General features: G+C 43.4%; 1 protein-coding gene across 1 annotated transcript in view; it reads right to left on the reverse strand.

Moving 5' to 3' along the window:
• The window catches only part of tenm4 (teneurin transmembrane protein 4), a 345863-nt gene that overhangs the window by 85404 nt on the left and 236630 nt on the right, over nucleotides 1-23829 (reverse strand). The window contains exons 16-18 of the mRNA XM_084310380.1: nucleotides 21751-21897; nucleotides 9529-9745; nucleotides 441-560 (exon numbers count right to left, since the gene is read on the reverse strand). Of these exons, the coding sequence (XP_084166506.1) occupies nucleotides 441-560; nucleotides 9529-9745; nucleotides 21751-21897 (484 nt within the window). The remainder of the gene's footprint in view (nucleotides 1-440; nucleotides 561-9528; nucleotides 9746-21750; nucleotides 21898-23829) is intronic.

The following is a 23829-nucleotide window of genomic DNA, read 5'->3' on the forward strand; positions in this document are numbered from 1 at the left end:
CTCAAGTTCTCCAGCCGTTAGTTCTCCAACTATTGGCAGCAGTCCATGCCCAACGGTTGTGGAGCCTGCTACTGGCACGAAGGACTGGCCGAGGTGATTTATGGTGTGTCGGGGGAGGGGGGTAAGTCTATGGCTAAACATGCTCCTCATCTTGGCTAGCTCCTCGTAGAGGGGTTGGGAGGGCATCATTAAAAAAGAGGGAGCATTCTCATGCACAGATATTGTGATTAAAATGTATACAGCCTTGCAGTGTGTATGTGTGTGTACATGGTACAGCCTTGCAGTGTGTGTGTGTGTGTGTGTGTGTGTGTGTGTGTGTGTGTGTGTGTGTGTGTGTGTGTGTGTGTGTGTGTGTGTGTGTGTGTGTGTGTGTGTGTGTGTGTGTGTGTGTGTGTGTACATGGTACAGTATGTACTGTAAGAGGAGAGGAGTGCCCTTACCTGCCATCCTGTCTGGTGATGGTGTAGCCGTAGGCTGGCTTGTTGATGAAGCTGATGTTGACTCCGACCAGGGGCGTTCCATCTGAGGTCACCACTTGGCCACGGATGACACACGCATGGCTGTGTGAGGTAGACAGGAAGAGGAACAACGATGACCTATTGGCGAACAATAATGACCTTTTCCAACCACAAGCTAAAGCTAACGTCTGGTTTTAATTGGTTCTAGTTCTAGGTGTGGTGATGGGTTGATGTGTTAGCATCTTCAAAATGGAATTATCACCTTGATGTAACGTTATATAATGTTGTTACATTATAAAATGAATACGCGGAAGGAATACATTTTGCGTGCAGAACAACTGTTGCTCGACAATGTACCTGAAATCCTAAGAGCATTTAGATTAGAGAGCACTCTCACTCCCCTTTAATGACAAGAGATGAATAATGCAAAGATGGATTGTACAGGGGGGAGAATATGAGTAGAGAGGTCTGGAAATAAAATACACAAATAAAAACAAACAACAAATACAACAACAACTAACAAACTAACAGCTTCCAGGAAGTCTCTACGGGTTTTCTTCCTTCCAGAGAGAGTGGATAATGAGACGGGGAAGTTCCACTTTGCCATTGCGCTAATTAAAAAAAGAAAGAGATGATTTATCTTTGCCATTACAGAATTTAAGAGAGTAAAATAATGGGAAAGCAGATTGCAGGATGTGCTTGGCTTGTTATCAAGACCTCGACACATCTCGATTCTGACAATAGGTCGCCAGAAGCCGCATAAATTACACCTGATCATCAGTCTCCAGCGATCAATAGTGAGGAGTCATCCAAATTCTGCCCCTAATCGTGCTGGACTGATGAGTTGAGACCTTGCTGCATTGTGCTTCTCTTGTCAAGTCCTGCCCTCGTCGTTAACAAAGCCCAACCCCTGTGGTCATCCATTGTTTTTGTAGTAGTTTGCAAAAAAAAACACTGTCCCCAAACAAATGGTTGGCTGCCTCTGTTTCATTAAACCCTGGCTATTTTTAATGCATTTGGGTCTTAAACATTGCCATGCACTGAGAACAATTAACACTGGTGTGTAAGTGGCTGCCCTCAACATGTCTTTACCAGAGGCAAGATCATTCACCCTACAATATCCTGGTCCCTAGGAACCAAGTTTTATGTTAATTAGGCTGGCTCCCCTTCAGAAGACCTTGGCTGTACACCACTGCTCTGTAAACAAGCAAGGAGATAGTCTACTGCTCTCAGTACTGGTGCCTGCGTGCCCAAAGATCCATCTGAGTGTAGAGGGAATATCCGTGGGGGGAGTATTTAAACTTATCATTCAAGCCTCGTCTTTTGTTGACTCTGAAGAAGACCCTTTTTTGTCTGTTTGTGCTGATGAAAATGGCCAAATTGACCGTGTGCCCCGGAATTCATCCCTTAATTCAGATCCATCCGAGTGAATTTACATAGAATTACCAGCAAACTTAACCCGGCGCTGGCCTGGCCGTCTGCGATTAATCATTCATGCCAAACAGTTTATCTTAGAAAGTCTTATTTGAAAGGGCAAACATTCCACATTCTCTTAAGATGGAGCCGGTAGAGTGGAACTATCTCCTCCCGGCCTCTGAGAACCAATGTGGAGAGATGATTCCTCGCTGTCAAGACAAATGATTTCAATATTGACATCAAACACGGCAGCGAGAGAGAGGGAGCGGCAAAGTGAGCGTGAAGCCATCCCGCTCCCAGAAAGTTCCCGTCGTGTGAGATTTCCCACTGTCACAAAGTCAAAAAGGGGACTTCACGACACCTCAGAAAAACCTTCCGTTTATCATCTACGCCACCTGGCCCCAGGAGCAGAGGACGACGACGAGGACATTCCGCTCTGAAAAATGTGGCCCGGGCGAAGCTTCTCCCCCCGAGTGAGGAATGATTCCCGCTCCGCGCTTGTATCATATCAACCCCACTAACTGTCCCGTCGCTTTCCGCCGAGCCCACGCCGGGGTGTCGTACTTAACGAATGCATGTTCGACGTATAGAGAACTTTCATTAACAGAGGCTAACAAATGGTACCGTCGCCACAGAGGCAACGGCGACATCATTACCCGCGCAAATGACTTGATTACGGGGTATAATGGATAGTAAATATAAACATGTCCACTTGCTCAGGCACTCAGTGCAGTACCCTCCCCCCCGCCCCCGCCCCCGCTGCCTTCTACATTAACACGTTAAATAGCAAGAGAGGAAGAGACACGTATGTAAATCTCCTCTATTGTCTCTCCAATGACATGATGTTGCTAAAAGGGAGAAAGTATGTAAACAAACAAACTGACCGGGGAGGATTTGCTTTTACATGAATGGTCTAATGCTGATATGAAAGCGAGACGGATACAAAATGATAACAGCACAGGCCTGTGAACGTTTATAGCGAAACGGCTCGTGTCTCACTGTTCCACGTCTGCCATCAATCTCGGGCCCCAAAACCGTTTGCCAACCCCCCACCTCCCTGTTTACTATTCCAGTCAGAAATCATCCCAGCCGCGGCGCTGTGCCCTGGCGGACTCGTGTATTACGTGTCGTGGTGGCGGTGGTGGTGGCGGAGAGAGAGAGAGAGAGCTTTTATGCAGCAGCGGATGCTTTATTCAGTGGCACCTTTTGCAGCTTTTTTGTGGTGGGAGACATCAGAAATAGCCGTCGAACATGGCTACTAGCACGGGGAAGCGGTTAGGGGGATCGATGGCGGGACGATCGGGTGACCACGGTCGGCGTATCAAGAGGATGCTAAGAGTGCGCACGCAAGGCTCATCTGAAGCCCAGAGCCCCCTGTCATAACCGCTCATATCTGTCACTGGGTGGGGGGAATGAATACCGGCCATGAATAATAGATTATCACTGATATTTTTAGGTGAGTCGAGGTCTCCAATCTTTGCAGCTCATCTCTGGGTTCTCAATCTTTACTTATTTATGGCTGCATCTTCTTGGGAGAGAGACAGAGGATTACTCAACTGTCTACTCCTCTCTCTCTCTCTCTCTCTCTCTCTCTCTCTCTCTCTCTCTCTCTCTCTCTCTCTCTCTCTCTCTCTCCTCTCCCTCTCCCCCCCCTCTCTCTCCGCCCCCTCTCTCACTCTCTCTGTCCAGCAGGACCCCGTGACATGTTGAAGAGGCTCTTGAATGCCAGAAAAATATCACAGAGGGGGAAATACGTTACATGTTGTGTAACAACAAGTGTAATTCTTAAAGGGGAACAATGTCCGTCTTTTGAAAATGTATATTATTTAGGGCGTACGACAACATGTTATAAAAAAAAAAAAAAAAGCCCACACTGTACTCATGCCTGCGTGTTCACCGAGAACACGCTTCAAAGCCTTGTGGGAGAGAGTCATCAAAGGAATCTCACCAGGCAGCTCAACAAGGAAATGAATGGAACACAGCATAACAGCAAGATGAATACTGATTCTATAACAGGCTGAGTAGCATCTTGGGGAAGAGGAAAACGCTTGTAAGCCAGGACAGGTATAACCTACATTTCCGAGTTTGGTTGTTTTCCTGTAGCCATTGATTTTGTGAGCTTACTCGCTTACTGTGACAATGTGAACAGTGCACACAGGGCTGCGTACACAGCCTACATCAGAGGAGCGGTGCTCTCGTCAAATTTCGCCATTTACTTTTCGTTTACGTTTATTCGGGAGTCATGCTTACCAGCGCTGTGTAGGGTTGAGTGAGAATAGCAATGGTGATAATGGTCAGAAAATGTTGTCATTTGCACATTGAGAGTAACTGCGAAATGTACTATCAACCATGCAACTATCAACCATGCAACCAAAAACATTCCCTTTGGTGGTAAAGCTCACAAAATCAATGGACACTGGAAAACAAACAAACTCAGAAAGAAGAAGCTTTTCATCTTCCAGAAAATGGTGCTCTGCCTATTATTGAATATGTATTTTGAGTTTTAATTTTGCTGTCATTTTCTCTCCACAAGGCTTTAAAGCATATTCTTGATTACTATCTGTGGAAAAAAGATACTAACCCTATAAAAGCCTTACTATTATACTTTACTATTTACATAATTTACTATTATGTACCCTAATACTACGCTACTATTCGTATACTACGACCTATCTAGCTAATATATCTATACTACTAGGCACTCAGAGTGTAACATTCAAGCTTGATACTATTTGAGGAACAATGCCACTGATCCTTAGCTGCCAGAGATGCACCCCATCCTGCTGATTCGTTGTTCACAATCTGTAAATCGCTTTTGTCAGCTAAATGATTTGATTTGATTTTTGATTTGAAGTCTTTATTTCGAACATGCAATGAATACAACAAACAATAACAAAAAAAGCAAAACAACTCAATCTGCATGTTCGAAAAGGAGTAGGAAGAAGTATACACTTATTTAATCCTACCCCTTTACTATGACTAAACTGTAAATTGTATTACCCCCTAAACAATATAAGTGTACATTAAACTAAATGGATGATAAAGAACTAGAGCCCTTTTACATGCCTGGTCTAATAGGCCTGCTTGCTGTAATTTGTGAAATGTTTTTTTAACTAGTTGGTGTAGGGCAGCCGTTGCAAGCTTGTCTAAAACGTCATGGTAAGTAACCCAACAACATCCCCATTCCTGGATAAATAAACCGGCTTTGCCTACAAACAGGTCAGAGTGATCACTGCAGCCTCAAACAAACAAGCCTCTTTTTCCATTACCAGAAGGATCATGTACACAAACAGTCAAGTAATCGCCTCAGCCTCTATTTGGTTCTTATTTGACGCTCCAAAATCGTTGGGAATAGTTGACATTTTGACACATCACAAAAGTTTGACGCTTTTGGTGCGACCAACAAAAATGATTGAAACGCTTTCAGGGCCTGAAGGTAAAATAGATAGCATCAAATTAGCTATTTTCTTTCATAAATAAACGCATACAAGAAAATTTCAGACACCCAATGCCCAAAACTGAAATATATATATTTTTTTATCTACTTTTTCTCCTCCTATTTTTCTGTATTTTTCTCCCATCCCAATTGAGTCGTTATGCCAATTTCCCCCTCCCCTTCCTGGTCGTTGCTGTGCAGGCGCCCTGACCGACCTGTAGGAGTCACTGTTTACAACGACCAGGATACCACCCACCGGCTTCCCACCAGCTGACACCGCCAATTGTGTCAGTATGACGACCGGCCAAGCCGGAGGCACCGCTGACAGCTGGATTCGATACCAGTGGCTCTGCGGTGGTAGACAAGACGCTTAGTCCGCTGCGCTACCCGGCCGCTCCTCAACACTGATATTTGTTGTCTTGCAAATCACAGTAGTAGTTACTGTCCCCCTTGAGCAGAGGTACCTCTGAACATCAATTCCTACTTTCAGGAACAAAGCAGAAAGCTCAGCCGGACTAAAAATAGGGCTCATCTGCGAAAGCGCGACCTCTTTGGCATCGTGCCGTCGTCTTAAAAGAAGAGAGGTACGAGAAGAAGAAAAAAATACCCTTCCAAAACGTCCACACTTTACAGCGTGGAAAGGGGATATCACTTATTTTATTAAAGGCATCTTTGTTTAAGATTTATTTATTTATTCTCTTTCCCCCCCTCTTTGATATTATTTATTCTCTTTCCGTTTTTATAAAAATAAATAAAATTTGAAAATAAATTATGGAACAAAACAATTGTGAATTATTTCCGAGCCCCAACAGTATTGCTCTCTCGCAGCTCTCCATCCCCTTCCCCTTGTTTGTTACGACGGTAGAAGAATAACAATAAGCGTGAGGAGATGAGAAAGATCCATAAAAGGGATGGGGGGATGCAAATAAGGTGACGCGCAGACTCGCGAGCGATTAGAGATGAAAAGAGACGCAGACAAAAGGCGGGAAAAGGGGAGAAACGGGAGGATTCACACCAGAGTGTGACAAGCCATGTTGGCTGATATGAAAGCATCTCAATATTCCACGGCGCAGGGCGGTGAGAGCTGCTGCCTCTGGGAATGTTGGGGGGGGGGGGGGGGTCTCAGATGGATTAGAGTAAAAGTCATCCAAATACATGAATATGAGCCGTCTGCCAGGCCAGAGGAGCGTTCTCTGTGCTCCTTTAAACCGTTTTGCTGCATCCCCTTGGTTTGATCCATCACGGCCTGCCAATCATCCTGCAAACAATGGATTAGGCTACTACACCCTTCACTGCCCTTCACATTCCACAGCGCTGTTGGCGATAACCCCACCCGCCTCTCTCTCTCTCCCACCCCGGCCATTTTGGTCTGGTCGCTATCATCGATCATCGGTGTAAAGGCACTGTAACAGCATATAGTATTAATATTGAACATCCATATGTTACATTACAATCACTACATTACATGCCACCCAAACCACAAACTGTTTGAGCTCATGCCGTCTGGCAGACGGTACCGCAGTCTCAGGTCCACATCCAAGAGGACACTACTACCGGGCAAACAGACTACTGACGCACAGACTCTAAATGATCACATTAAGCATACACACAAAAGCATCTTAAGTGACTTACACACCACACAAGCACACAAGCTACTTACACTGTAGAATAATTTATTTTTATATTTTATCCGTGGTTTTTTACCTTGTATAAAAAACATATACCTTGTATTGTATAGATTGTCGATTGTACATTGTTGTGTATTGTTGTTTACAAATCTACTATGGTTGAAAAACAAGCATCTCACGTTTTTCTGAATGTATGTACATTTAAAAAAGCTGTGACAATAAAATATTCTGAATCTGAATCGGCTGTGATTGCGTGACTGAGAGAAGGAATTAGTGTTTTAAAATGGTCTCACTGGCCCATTGTGCTTTACTTCCGTCAGCGAGTTCATGTTGAACGTGCAGCGATGAAACAAAAAGTTAAATCACGGAAACGAGTAACCAGATGACATTCTTTACTGATCCCAGTAGGCCGCTTACGACAAAACACCAGTGCAGCGCGAGCCAATGAACGCTCAGTGTGTGAAGAGAGATTGCGTTCGACATTTCACGCCGAGCAGTGGCCCGCGCGCAACTGGTCAGAACGGGTAATGTGGGAGCAAAGTGTGTGAAATTAACAGACTTTTGGCCCCCGAGGGCTCCTGTACAAGAACACAAACAAAGAGCCGTGGCCAAGCGCTCGTAACGCTGGATAAATCAAGAGGAGAAATGCAAAGATTCAGAAGTGTGTCGCATTTTTTTTGCAAGCGTAAGGAAACGCTCACGATGCGAAACAGCTCGTTGAACGAGCACCTCCCCTGCAATGTCTTCCTATCGCCTCAGCACAGACATAACCGGGGGGAGGGTACTACTAACACACACTGGCAGTTACCGCAGCAGGAGTGTCAAACTCAATTACCAAGGGGGCCAAAAAAACTAATGATTTTGCAGGCGGGACACTGCAAAACACAATACAAAAAAAAGTGCATTTTCCTGAGGTCACTAGCTTAATTAGTAACTTTGTTTATCTATTCAATTTGTGCATACCAGCTCAATATGTTGTTGTAAATGCATTTCTGTTCATTCGGCATCTCAATGAATACAACAAGGGCTGTTTAAAAGGTGGGTCAATGAGGCATCATTTATGAATAATTGGCTTATTATAGATTTATTTTATTATAGATTTTCAGTTCAGGTTCAGTTGATTATTCAGCCACAAGAGTTTTTAAGATTAGCAGTTGTAAGCTAAAATAGTCCAGGACTATTGGAGAATGAAGTAGAACCTATCTCACCTCACTTTCACTGGTCTAGTACAAAACAATTCTTTCAGGGAGTAGGTATGTGAAATGTATTAAAATAATGATGAATTTGCAAGCTAATATTACCTATTAGGTTTCAATGAATTATTCACCCACAAGAGTTCACGTGGCTAGCAGGAAGTCAGACTTAGCATTACACGTGTTTCCAACTGGAAGAGTTGACTTTGTTGGGCGCTATCTGGCTGCGGGTCGGACCAACAGAAAGAAGGAAAGAAAGTGGTTTCACTACCTATGACCCCCAGTTGATTACACTACGCTTTGACCCGGTCAATTCCTGCATGAGCAACTAGCCGCAATATTCAACCACTCTTTTCAGACACCACATTCACTTTAGACTATGAGTTAAAGAGAGACAAGCACCTAAGGAACATAGATTTGCAATTACCCTGAATACATTTTTTTGGGGGGATTTCCTGAAAATAGGGGTTGTTATCCAGGAAAGTTAGTCATGGAGGACTAGGAGGGTTAGTTATGAGGAGGGTTAGTTATAGAGGATCGTTAGTTATGAGGAGTGTTAGTTATAGAGGATCGTTAGTTATGACGAGGGTTAGTTATGAGGAGGGTTAGTCATAGATGATCGTTAGTTATAGAGGAGGGTTAGTTATGAGGAGGGTTAGTTATTGAGGAGGGTTAGTTATGAGGAGGGTTAGTCATGAAAAATGGAAGTGGAGCACTGTCAATAATAAAAAATAAATATATATATCAAAACCACCCAACTGTGTATCCCGCCAACCAATATTTAAATTATAATGTCAAAACAATTAAATCAAATGTGGTGAATACAGTAATTATTAATTTCAGGGGAATATGATATGGTCTCATCTAATACAAGCACGAAATCTGTGATGAGCTGAAACCAATTTAGCTGCAGGAAACCCCTCATTTCTACTGCTTCATGTTGCCTGGTGAGCACTGTATCCATTATCTGTATGCAATTATCTAGTGGCAAAGACCAGCGTTTTAGACGTTTTTGGAACGGACAGACCGATAGACGGGATGGTCAGACGGACGGACGGACAGACAGACGGAAAGACAGACAGACAGACAGACAGACAGACAGACAGACAGACACAGCTAAAACAAGGACACACAGTGTCATAGATACCATGATAACTGGTCTTACACAAAACACGTTACCGTGTGTACTACCACTAGGGGGCAGAGTGGCTAATCGTGAGTGAATGAGTGAATGAGTGAGTTAGTGACATTTCTGGTCATAAAATATAAAAACGATGAGAAATGCAGTTAACATTAGGATCAAAGGGGAATCAGGCGGGGGTGGGGGGGGGGGTTACACTAGAAATGGTCATGCAGGTGGACAGTGCCTGTCAAAGGCTGCCGCTCGAACCGCTCACCTGCCGTCGAAGGGGTTGGCTCCGGGGACAATGTGGGTGCTGTCCCTCCCCACCAGGAAGCGCACGCGGTCGTAGAAGGACTGCAGGTTGCTCTGGGTGGAGGACACCTGTGTCTCCTGGATGATGTCCAGGGGGTCCGGGGACCCCACGCACAGGACGGTGGTGTGGCAGGTCGCCTGCAGACAGCAGTCTGGATCCATGCAGTCCACCAAGCCATCTGCCAAGGTCAGACAAGTCACACACAAACTCAACGTTAAAATGAAAAGAAAGCTTGAACGTCTCGATTTAAAGGGGACATGCATTGCTATTCCTTGCACTATTTGGGCAACTTTACACAATTCCTGTGAGTCTATGGAAGACATCTGTAAGGTTTATAAAAAAAAAAAAAAAAAAAATCATTGTTTTATATTTCTAATGGAGTACTCAAAAGCATCATTTTCCAGCCTCAGGATTTCAGCCTGTTATTGGATGGGCTCCGCCCATAAGCGCTTTCAGTGACAGTCACCCACACAGCGTGATACATACGAGAGAGAGAGAGAACGAGCAAGCAAGAGAGAGAGAGAGGGAGAGGAGAGATGCGTCCCCGACACACACACAGTCAAGTTTGTGTGTAATGCTCCGACGAGGGAGAGAGAGAGGAGAGATGCGTCCCCAACACACACGCAGTCAAGTTTGTGTGTGTGTGTCCCCGACAAGGGAGAGAGATGGCACACACACATTTACACACACTTCTGCAGTCCCTCCCGCCGTCCCTCTCTCTCTCTCTCCCTCTCTCCTCGCTCGTTCTCTGCCTGTCAAACCCTGTTTGAGGAAGTGTCGGGTTACACTATGCCTACGTCCCCGACACACACGCAGTCAAGTTTGTGTGTGTGTGTGTGTGTGTCCGACGAGGGAGAGATGGCGCACACACATTTACACACACTTCTGCTCTGCAGTCCCTCCCGCCGTCCCTCTCTCTCTCTCTCTCTCTCTCTCTCTCTCTCTCTTTCTCTCTCTCTCTCTCCCTCTCGCTCGTTCTCTGCCTGTCAAACCCCGTTTGAGGAAGTGTCGGGTTACAATGCGGTCTCCGCACTATAATGGTTGATGTGGGCGGTGGAGGTGAGTACAACCAGGAGCAGAGCTATGCAAATCAATGCTATATTAATGTCATGGAAACCGTCAAATCAGAACAGTTTAGTTGAGTGAGGGAGGATCTCGTGAACTCGAGACTAGACTGATGAGTCAATATGGTAATTAGAGACACAGACCCATTGATACTAACCTGTATTACTATAAAACCATGCTAAACACAGAAAAAAAGACATTTATAATGCATGTCCCCTTTAAGTGAGTGAGGAATCAAGTCATTATCCATCCCCCTTTTTCCTGGAGAACATCTCGACACCTCTGGTAGGATGGGACACGGTATCCTCACTGTAGTTTAGGAGAAATAATTCAAGTGTTGGGGAGGGGGGCTGCTGTGCGATGCACTTCACTTTTCTTAAGTGGGTAATTGGACTCCCTGCCCTTTGCTTTCAGGGGCCTCTATCTGGCCAGATGGGGAATAAAAATAAACCTTGCTTTCAGAAGTCACTCAAATCCCTGGCAGCTTCCTCCATCTTCAGCCATTGTGCGCCACGTGGTACAAGCACAGCAGCAGAGAGACGGATACTGCAGTCCCGGCATGAATAAGGGATGCCGGTGTAACGTCTGAAGCCCAGAATGAGGGCTGGAAGAGAGGAAGTCACGTCTGAAACTTGGCCCCAAGGGCGGTGCAGCCCCTCTGGCTGGCTGGTTAGAGGGCCAGGCAGGGGCTTCCTCGTGGGGCCAGTGCATGCTAGGGCCTTCAGGCCAACCGCTCTGCACTGTATTACAGCCTGTTGTCGAGGTGGCACTAACCTGGACAGGCAACTCTGACAAGCAACAGACAGACAGACTGCTATTCCTATCAGTTTAGTGGTCAATGTGATATATTCCTCCCTGTTTAGTGGTCTATGTGATATATTCCTATCAGTTTAATGGTCTATGTGGTATTCCTCCCTGATTAGTTGTCTATGTGATATATTCCTATCCGCTTAGTGGTCTATGTGATATATTCCTCCCTGCTTAGTGGTCTATGTGATATATTCCTAGCAGCTTAGTGGTCTATGTGATATATTCCTCCCTGCTTGTTGGTCTCTGTGATATATTCCCATCAGCTTAGTGGTATATGTGATATATTCCTATCAGTTTAGTGGTCTATGTAATATATTCCTATCAGCTTAGTGGTCTCTGTGATATATTCCCATCAGTTTAGTGGTCTATGTGATATATTCCCATCAGCTTAGTGGTCTATGTGATATATTCCCATCAGCTTAGTGGTCTATGTGATATATTCCCATCAGTTTAGTGGTCTGTGTGATATATTCCTATCAGTTTAGTGGTCTCTGTGATATATTCCCATCAGCTTAGTGGTCTATGTAATATATTCCCATCAGTTTAGTGGTCTATGTGATATATTCCTATCAGTGTAGTGGTCTATGTGATATATTTCTCCCTGCTTGTTGGTCTCTGTGATATATTCCTATCAGTTTAGTGGTCTATGTGATATATTCCTCTCTGCTTAGTGATCTCTGTGATATATTCATCTCTGCTGCAGCAAGCTAGGCTACAGCAACACGGCTGTGGTGTGGGGATAGTTGGTTCAAGCAGCCACGCCTGCCCTGGGTCAAACTAATTAGACCTGGGAGCAGGGGTGTCTTCAGGTAATCAATGTGCATAGGTTAAATCTGCCATCCCCACACACACATGAGAGAGAGCCTTTGTCGTGACAACATGGTCCATCTGTTCTGACTTGTAACATCTTGCCACCTCTCTTCAATAAACATGTCTGCTTTCACCATCATTGTCTGCGTCCCTTCCCTGTGCCAGAGGGCCCCACATCGGGCACCAGTGTGGTAGTTGTGCCTCCCTAGGCCACCTAAGTGGCCTTTTCTGGGGCTATGAGACACGGGCGAGATGGTACAAACAACAGACCAGTTTATAGACGAGAGGTGGCAAGATGGTACAAGCCAGGAGCAGATGGACCGCTGTCATGACAAAAGGCTCTCTCCTCAGTGTGTGTGTGGGGATGGCAGATTTAACCTGTGCACATGCACATTGATTACCTCAATGTGCAACAGGTGCGCAGCCAGCCCTGCTCCCAGGTCTAATTAGTTTGGCCCAGGGCAGATGTGACTTAGGCCATGTCCCCACGTATCTGGATCTTTTGCCAAACGGATATTCTCAGGCTCCGTTTAAAATAAAATCCCTGTCCACACCACAGTGTTAAAAAAAAAACTCCATCCAGACACAAACACATAAACGCATATGAATTGCTCCAACAAGCATGCGGGCCAGCAGGTGGCGATAAGCGATATCCTATACGAGCGTTCAGGGCGACAGAGAAATGATAGGAATTGTCCATTGGTTCACCCAGCCCACTTCACCATTCCTAGCATTTCCATTGGCTATATTGACATACATACAGTAGATAATAAATAGATAGATATAGCGGTGGATTAGATGCAGTCCAGAGTAAACAACCAATCTAGATATGTCACGATTTAATGCTTTACTTCTGTGCACTGGGCGACGGAGAGATACAATGACAATGTATTCAACGGATTCTGAAACTAAATATGGCGAGTCCTTATCACAAACTATATATATACTAATTACAACAAGACATTCAGTAATTGCATTGTACTGTTCACGTGCCGTCGTCGCATATATAAGTAAGGATAGTTTGAATGACATTTCAGCACACAGGCGCTGTCCACCGAAGTTATTATTACTTCAAAGCGCTGCTGCCTATATGGATAAAACAAGGTGTAATAAGGATGTTTTAGGTGGTGGTAGTTTCTCTGTTAGGACATAGTCGGCCTGATATACTGTATATTAGAGAAATAGTAAAGTAATATTCGCCAAACAATCTGACGGGCAAGATATTATTACGACCCGCCACAGTCTGAGCATGCGTACTGCGTAGTGAGCTGATTTTCATTGGCGCCGGCAACTACAAATTGAAATGAGAGAAAAACCTCTCAAAAAAAGAAGTTATGGCGAAACAGACAGCAAAACGTGATTCCTTTCTATGGACAGATGACGAGGTGGAGTTGCTGCTGAGTGTAACTCTACAGTACAAGACGACCAAGACACAGGAGAACGTCGACCAAATATGTCGAGCTGTTAATGCGTATGAATGTCTGTGTCCACGGGCAAGCTATATTCACGTAACTCACATATTCAAATGATTCCTGTAATTCCTGTACAGCAGGGGTGTCAAACTCATTTTCACAGAGGGCCACATCAGCATTATGGTTGCCCTCAAAGGGCCAAAGACCGTATAAATGTTAATGTAATGTAAAATAAATGTAGCTACTCATTTACATATTGTTAAACATGTTGTTTCTGTATTTATTACTTATTCAAGTTATACATATTGCATATGCATTTGCATAAATGTAAAAATATATGTTAGCTTATGTTATCTTAACAAATAATTTTTGTTTATCAGAAAACCCATATTACTCCATCAATCAATGATCAAACCATTCAAGTAAATAACAAAGAAGAATATCATCAAATACAAGCTATGACATTAAGTTTGTTCAAAACCTTTTTGTCACAGTCAAGAGGGGCAGAACTAACAACTGTGAGCTGCAAAGAACACGTGGGACAGATGTAGCAGATGTTACAAAAACAAATGGCTGCACACAACCTTGCAGAGGCCATACATCCAACTAATAGAAGATAGTTTAATTAACTTTAATTAACAGATTACAGAATGGGTACAGTACAGTACAGCTCAATACACACAATTGTTATGGGGATGCAGACCAGAGAAAGACTTTCGACTTGTTTACATCAGGGTCCCCCATTTTCAATTCGTAATGAAATTGCTATTATGTGTCTGCATGAACACACAACTGTAACTGTACTCAAAAATAACAAAATAAGGGTTCTCAGTTCACAACTATATTGGTCAAGTTTTGGGTGGGACTTGTTTGCGTCCCTACAGCTTCTTATTCAATTGAGCGAGATGCTCGGTTATGTCACACAGCCAGTTTGCATCTGACAGTTCAGACAATATTTCTTCAACCCTTTGTTACCTATTCCGCCTGGATCTTTTTTGTATTTTGGGCTGTAAAATTGTCAAAGAATGTCTGAGGAGTAAGTGCTTTTGGCTTTTTTCCTTTGTTACTTCATCAATACCTCAGATGTTCAACATACATGTATGTGTAAGAATGTGTAATAACTAAGGCTGTCAAAGTCAAAGCTTTATTAACGCATTAACCCACAATTATTTTAACACTGCTATTTTTTAACCCAATATTAATCTTAAAAAAAAAAAAAAAAAAAAATTTTTTTTTTTTACCTGAGCTCTTGGGGGGCCACATCAAATGACGTGGCGGGCCGCATTTGGCCCGCTGTCCGTGAGTTTGACACCTATGCTGTACAGTAACTATTCAACTAATAATGTTAAGTTATTATTAGGTCATTCTGGGACCACTCACGCGTGATGCCAACATCCTCAACTATCCGCAACATCAGAGCGCATCAGGTGCAGACCTCTGAATTTAGAATGCAATTTGGCTTTTAACTGAAGCAGGGCGCAAAACTAGACATGTTTAGCAAAACATTAAATATCTTTGCTACAGTTTGCCTTGCCTTATTTTGTTTTGGAATCGCTATATTGTGATCTCAAGGTCTCAACATGACATTGTATGATATCTCTCGAGAAATAAGCTGAAGAAAAAAACGCCACTCGCCACTTGAATAAATCAAAAGCGTGTGTTTAACAACCTCAAAAATGTTCGAAACACGGTTTATATTAACTTAATAAATAAACAGAAACGAAAAATCTACTTATGTAAACGAAAATGTCCAGTATAACTAAATAACAGATACATCCCTATTCCACGCAAGCAGCGTCTGATGGCCGAATCTGTCGGCACTGGAGTATACAGTAGCTTTTACATCTAGACATTCATGAATGATATACAAGATATACAAATATACAGTACTGCTTAAGAGGCAGAGATCAATAAGAGAAAATATATACATTCGAGGGGGAAGAAACTACATGCTATTTCTGTCTGTCATTTCAGCACCAGGCGCTGTCCATCTTATTGCCTCTATGCGCTTCAAGGCTACGGGCGCCTATTGTATTGCCATGGATGGAACAACAGTCTGTCTGAGCATGCGTAGTGAGCCGTGGCGTCAAGTTCAAGTTCAAGTTCTTTAATAGTTGTCATACAGAAGTACAGAATACTTTCATACAAAATGCTTCTTACTGTTACGCTCCAGAGACTGTGCTAAACAAGATAGTATCAAATAACATAATAACATAATATAGCATGAATTTAGAAGAAGAAAATGAGGTCACAGTTGTTCGGTATAGACATATGTACAATGTTCTGAGTTACCATATAATATACAATACACAACTATGCAGTGTACTAATGTACAGTACTATCTAGTGCAAAGCAGAAATGGGATGAGGTACAATTTTTGGTACAATTTACAGTAAGGTGTACGAGTTGTAGTGCAATCCTTCATCCATAAATATAAAGTGTGGGGAGTGGGTGCTACAGTGTGTTTGTTTAAAGTGGGTGTGTGCTATAAAGTGTGTGTAGTGGGTGCTACAGTGTGTTTGTTTAAAGTGAGTGTGTGCGTGTGGATGTGTGTGCTATGTGTGTTTGGTGGTTGTTGTTGTGTAGTGTTCATTCATTGTTCGTTTAGCAGCCTGATGGCCTGGGGATAGAAGCTACTTCTGAGTCTTTCTGTGCTCGCCTTGAGACTCCTGTATCGCTTGCCTGACGGCAGCAGTTCAAAGAGGCAGTTGTTCGGGTGGCTCGAGTCCTTAATAATTCTCTTAGCCTTCCCCTTGCAACGCTTGTAGTAAATGTTCTGGAGGGTGGGGAGCCCCCCTCCGATTGTGCGTTCGGCTGAACGTGTCACTCTTTGTAGTCTGCTTTGGTCTTTTGCAGTGCTATTCCCAAACCAGGAGGTGATGTTGCCGGTCAAGATGCTCTCTATTGTACATGAGTAGAAGTTCTTAAGGATCTTCTGGCTGACTTGGAACTTCCTTAGGCGCCTGAGGAAGTAGAGGCGTTGTCGTGCCTTCTTCACCACACTGTTAATGTGTATGGTCCATTTCAAGTCCTCGGATATGTGGGCTCCGAGGTACTTGAAGCTGTTGACTCTCTCAACCGGTGCCCCGTCGATGCTGAGGGGGCTGTAGTCCTTGACCCCCGACCTCCTGAAGTCCACAATCATCTCCTTTGTTTTGCTGACGTTCAGGGAGAGGCTGTTTTCCTGGCACCATCCCGCCAGGACCTTGACCTCTTCCAGGTAGGCCCTCTCGTCGTTGGCAGAGATCAGGCCCACCACCACTGTGTCGTCAGCAAATTTGACGATTGTATTGCTACTCCGCTGAGCCACACAGTCGTGTGTGTACAGGGAGTAGAGGAGGGGACTCAGAACACAGCCCTGGGGGGCCCCTATGTTGAGGGTGATGGATGAGGAGGTGCAGTTGCCTGCTCTCACCACCTGGGGTCTGCCAGTCAGGAAGTCCAAGACCCACTGGCAGAGGTCATAGCCCAAGCCCAGGTCCCTGAGCTTGGCTATGAGTATGGAGGGGACTATGGTATTGAATGCCGAGCTGTAGTCGATGAATAGCATTCTCACATAGTTCCCCTGCCTCTTGTCCAGGTGTGATGCTGCTGTGTGCAGCACATGGGATATGGCGTCCTCCGTGGACCTGTTGGGGCGGTATGCAAATTGCAGGGGGTCCATGTTGATGGGGAGGGAGGAGCAGATGTAGCCCTTTACTAGCTTCTCAAAGCACTTCATGGCTATGGAGGTGAGAGCTACAGGGCGGTAGTCGTTGAGGCAAGCAGGCTTGGATTTTTTGGGTACAGGGATAATAGTGGACTTCTTCAGGCAGGTGGGGATGACAGCCTGTTCTAAGGACAGGTTAAATATGTCAGTGAATACTGGGGCCAGTTGGTCGGCACAGACTTTTAGGACGCGGCCGGGGATGCCGTCCGGACCTGCTGCCTTCCTGATATTCACTTTTTTAAAGGTCCGCCTCACCTCATGCTCTGTTACCCTGAACACTGCGCCTCCATCAGCAGCCGACCCCCGTCATCGTTTATCTAGACTATGCGTTTACAGTGGCTGCACGGATCCACTGAACGGATATTTTGGGAAATCTTCACTTTAAAATGCGTTTAAGAAAGTCTCCGTTTATATCTCTGAAAACACCCTTTACGTGTGGATGAGAGGCCCAATCGTGGAATAAAATGTGCGTTTGGCAAAAGATCCATATACGTGGGGACATGGCCTAAAATCAGCCATCGCCACACCACAAAAGAAAAGTTGTTTACTACATTGAAGCTATTTCAATTATAATTGTTTTGTTTACATTGAACCAGACATGTTCAGTTTAACAATAAGCTGTGTTATGTGCTTCACATAATAACAAAAAGTAGGTGTCGAGTGTGTGTGTATGTTCATCTATGTTTGTATCAGAAATGCTCAGAAGTCATCTCATGCAAGTCCAAGTCAAGTCTCATGTCTTTGAGCTATAATCCAAGTCAAGTCTCAAGTCTGTGAGGGAGCATGTCTATGTTCCCCGGGTTCTATGTTCCCCGCTTTGATTGATTGATTGATTGATTGATTGATTGATTGATTGAAAAGACCACCAGCCCTGATTCCAAACTCTAACCTTAACCAGTTCGAAAGAGGGCCTAAGCTTAACCGTTCGAAACAAGGCGGACATTAATAATTAATAAAATAATAAAAATTAATAAAATGTTCAATCTATTAATCAATCAAAGCGGGGAACATAGAACCCGGGGAACATAGGGATGATCCCCCCGGGTCCTATGTTCCCCGGGTCCTATGTTCCCCGGGTCCTATGTTCCCCCGGTAGCGATAGATAGTCAGACCACCAGCCCTGATTCCAAACTCTAACCTTAACCGACTTCGAAAGAGGGCCTAAGCATAACCAGTTCGAAACAAGGCGGACATTAATCATTAATAAAATAATAAAAATTTATAAAATGTTCAATCGGGGAACATAGGACCCGGGGAACATAGGGATGACCCCTTCTGTGAGGCACAAGTCCAAGTCAAGTATCAAGTCTCTTTTTGGAATAATACGTGTTTATTCTGCTGTGCATCAGGTTAGATGTGCATAGTTATTTATATTGCATTATTCATTATCTCCAATGTATCTATTACCATTTCAGAAATCTGTTGAATAAAATGATTTTATGATTTATGATTGATCTACATCAAGGTCACTTTAATAACACGGCACTGCAATATGAAAAAAGACAGCTTTGCTTTATCTTGTACATGTAGGCTTGTACATGTATCTTGGACCTGTAGGCTAGCCTACCAAACCACTTGCACTACATACTGTATGCTTTGCCTTCTCCAATATGACCAGAATATGATTATTCCTAAATCATCAACAAACACAATCTTTACAAAGTAATTGCCGAATGGAAACCAAAGCAATCATCAAAGATTGTTGGCAATAATATTAGTGCAGCACATTGTTGAATGACGTTGGGTTCAGGTAGAGGGAGACTGGTGTGTCACGCATAGAGACGTTTTTTTATACATCCATATTTGCTCTCTCCCTCTCTCTCTCATGCTTCTCAAAAATGATTATTTCCTGAATAAATAATAACCGGTAGCGTAGTGAGTGAGAGCCAAGATCAATTCCACCGTCTCTAGCTGATTCCCGCAGTATATCGTAGTAAATCCAGTGCCAGTTCGTCTGACTCAGATGCTTATGCAGCATGTAGCCTACATTTCTTCTTCATATACATGGTAGACTAAATGTTTTTAACACGCACAATTTAGACCGCCAGTGGCACAGTGTGCGTTTACTGGACTTGAGTTATATTAGAAGAACAAGAAAACCTAAAATTCTAAAGTTATTTGCCTAATTCTCTCTACTTTTACACTTGCCCAGCTCATTAATATGTTTTTTTTTTTTTTTTTTTTTTTTTTTACGATTTGTGTCAAAATAAAGTATTCAATTCAATTCAATAACAGATGTACAGAGAGACCGGTTGATGAGCTCTCCAGTGTAAGTGCGCACACAGCAGGCACACGTTTGGATGACAGCTCATTTTGGTCAATGCAGGCAATGCACACAACGTTACCTTCCGTTTCATTTCAGGCCATAGCTGAAAGCTTCAGAAATGCTTGGGAAAATTGTATCTTGTGTGGACGCCACAGCACTACTTGATCAATGAAAGAGCTTCGCTACTGAAACGCTATTTGATTCAGAAAACAGCGACGCTACCACCACGCTACTGAAACATTTTCTTAAACTAGTAACGCTGCTACTACATATACAGTGTTCCTCTCTGCTTAGTGGTCTATGCACATAGGGATATAGTATTCATCTCTGCTTAGTGGTCTATGCACATAGGGATATATTATTCCTCTCTGCTTAGTGGTCTATGCACATAGGGATATAGTATTCATCTCTGCTTAGTGGTCTATGCACATAGGGATATATACAGTGTTCCTCTCTGCTTAGTGGTCTATGTACATAGGGATATATACTAGGGATGTCCGATATTATCGGCAGATATTGGCATTAAAATGTGATTACGGAAATTATCGGTATCGGATTTCAAAAAAAGAAAAAAATCGTTTTTTTTTTACATTTATTTCACCTTTATTTACCCAGGCAAGCAAGTAAGAACAAATTCTGATTTTATTTATTGTCAAAAGTATTTATAATGTTGTGTTAATTTCATGACAAGATATATGTAATGTTAATTACCTGAAATACTTTTTTTTTTAAGTTTTAAAAATATATCGGTATCAGTTGATATCGGTATCAGAAATTAAGAGTTGGACAATATCGGTATATCGGTATCGGTAAAAAAGCCAATATCGAGCATCCCTAATATACACAGTGTTCCTCTCTGCTTAGTGGTCTATGTACATAGGGATATATACAGTGTTCCTCTCTGCTTAGTGGTCTATGTACATAGGGATATATACAGTGTTCCTCTCTGCTTAGTAGTCTATGTACATAGGGATATATACAGTGTTCCTCTCTGCTTAGTAGTCTATGTACATAGGGATATATACAGTGTTCCTCTCTGCTTAGTAGTCTATGTACATAGGGATATATACAGTGTTCCTCTCTGCTTAGTAGTCTATGTACATAGGGATATATACAGTGTTCCTCTCTGCTTAGTAGTCTATGTACATAGGGATATATACAGTGTTCCTCTCTGCTTAGTAGTCTATGTACATAGGGATATATACAGTGTTCCTCTCTGCTTAGTGGTCTATGTACATAGGGATATATACAGTGTTCCTCTCTGCTTAGTAGTCTATGTACATAGGGATATATACAGTGTTCCTCTCTGCTTAGTAGTCTATGTACATAGGGACAGTGTTCCTCTCTGCTTAGTGGTCTATGTACATAGGGATATATACAGTGTTCCTCTCTGCTTTGTGGTCTATGTACATAGGGATATATACAGTGTTCCTCTCTGCTTAGTAGTCTATGTACATAGGGATATATACAGTGTTCCTCTCTGCTTAGTAGTCTATGTACATAGGGATATATACAGTGTTCCTCTCTGCTTAGTGGTCTATGTACATAGGGATATATACAGTGTTCCTCTCTGCTTAGTAGTCTATGTACATAGGGATATATACAGTGTTCCTCTCTGCTTAGTAGTCTATGTACATAGGGACAGTGTTCCTCTCTGCTTAGTGGTCTATGTACATAGGGATATATACAGTGTTCCTCTCTGCTTTGTGGTCTATGTACATAGGGATATATACAGTGTTCCTCTCTGCTTAGTGGTCTATGTACATAGGGATATATACAGTGTTCCTCTCTGCTTAGTGGTCTATGTACATAGGGATATATACAGTGTTCCTCTCTGCTTAGTGGTCTATGTACATAGGGATATATACAGTGTTCCTCTCTGCTTAGTGGTCTATGTACATAGGGATATATACAGTGTTCCTTCTCTGCTTAGTGGTCTATGTACATAGGGATATATACAGTGTTCCTTCTCTGCTTAGTGGTCTATGTACATAGGGATATAGCCATGTCTTGCGCTGGTAGCTGCATTTCCATTCTGAAGTCAAACCATGCAGAGTTAACACCCCCGGTCCAATAGTGGGCCACCGTCAAAATGTGTGGGTTGTTCTTACCTCCGTCGTTGTCCTTGACGTCACTGCAGGCCGTTTCCATGGAGGTATCACAGCCGTTGCCCCTCCAGCCCAGCTGGCAGACGCAGTACCAGCCATTATTACCCAGAGTGCACCTACCATTGCCGTTGCACAAGCCGGGACAGCCCTCTGTGCAAACAAAAGGACACATGCACAGAGACACAGGGGTTGGCGCGGGACATCAACACAGAGTGAGTCGAATGAACAACACACATAGGCAGATTGTTAGTGACATTGAACGGGGGAAACCAATGATGGTAGTGGTTTTGTTGCTTTCTATTTCTCCGGTAACAATACGTCGAAGGCACTTAAGATTTTAAAACGGGCAAAGGTATCCACGATGGTCCACCGCTGAAGTTGATTCATTTGATACACCTTTTTGTCAAGCTCCTCATATCCCTTAGCAGTAAAATCAGATAAGAGGGATCTTCTAAATCAATACTGAGTCATTACTACAGTAGATTGGCCTCCTGCATCCATGCTGCCTACGCCTGCGTAATGAGAGCAAGTCTAGTCTATATGTTTGCACTCCTGAACACAATTGGATCAGTTTTCATGCATTTTTCAAATTTGATCATAATTATGATTTGAGCATTACTATTAATATCGACGGCACAACCGAATCAATTGCAAAGGAATTGCCTAAGTGATTGAAATCGTTCCGTGTCGTTGTGGGTGTCTTCTGTGATAAATAGTTCTCTGGGCCGCTCGGAACAATCGATAAAATAATCCCTTTTCAAGCAGAGCGCATATAAGAGGCAGGACCGGGTGAAGTCGGAACGTGGCGGCGTCGTGCAGGTGAGGGCCTCACTTGTACCGACGCCGCTCTCTGTCATGTGACCCCCGGGGGAACAGAAGGAAAAGGGAGGCTAGAGAGGAATGACAGGTGAAACATTCCTCCAGACCCCCCTCCCCCCAGATGGGCTTCACGAGGACATATATCACAGGATTATCTCCAAGCCTCTGTTTTCCCTCTCCGTTTGTGGTTTATCTGGGGTCCCCCCCACCTCCGACCCTCCCCACCCGATAGGCAGAGGAAGAGGGTAACATCTCCAGATATGAAATGTAAAAGTCTTGTCATGCCTTGTTTGTTAGCAAACTGCCTTGATATAGACCCATTTTGTCAAGCGGAGGGGACTGGGGCGGCTGTCTGCTCTTATATCACAGAGAGAGGGGGAGGGAGGGGAGGGGAGAGGAGAGAGAGAGAGAGAGATAGAGAGAGAGAGAGACGGGGAAGGGAGGAGTGTGTTCAAGGGAGAAATACTTGAGTAGGAGGAGGAGGAAGACACCGAATATAATAGAAAAAGAAGTAGGTTTTAAGAGGAGGAGAAAAAAAGAGGAGACTGACACATAAAATAGAGGACTATTGTTGAAGAGAGGGTTATCTGAAGACCGTTGCTTTTCAGAAAGACGATTAGATAACGGCTCTCTTTTTTTTTCTTCTTCTTCATAACAGGCTCATTTACATGATTCATGATACAAAATCAATCAATGAACAATCAACAACTTCATCGCACAATCATGTCGCCACTCACATCAGTGTAATGGCATTGCATAACAGATTTTAAATAAATAAATGAAAGTCCCTCAGAACAGAACAATCAATTATTGTGCGAGTACAATCATTCCGACAGTGTTAACCGATGTGTGTCCCCCACCATCCTTGTGGAAGTGTGCCACTCTGTTTGTTCATGCCCACATAACCCCCCCCCCCCCCGTGTTGGCTGTTCCTTCCGTGATGTCAGGCAACGCATCAGGAGCCTGTTTTAAAAGGGTGATGGCATTGCGTAATTGTGTTTTGAATGGCTAATTATAAGGAGCATTAGGCATGTACTTTTTCTTTGTTGGTTTTGAATCTTAGTTATGTTTGATATATTGCTTATTATTATTATTATTTCATATTGGGTAGGCTAACCCTTTTGTATAGATTAAATACATATACATCAAACTCCTCACTGGAAAGACCAGATTTATTCATTAACAGCTGACCTCATACAAATAACACTATAAGGACCCTGGGATAGGGTACATAATTCAAGTATTTTAATATAGCCTATAACT

This window comes from Notolepis coatsorum (assembly GCF_963971535.1).
Source record: "Notolepis coatsorum genome assembly, chromosome: 1".
In the NCBI taxonomy this organism is placed as follows: Eukaryota; Metazoa; Chordata; class Actinopteri; order Aulopiformes; family Paralepididae; genus Notolepis; species Notolepis coatsorum.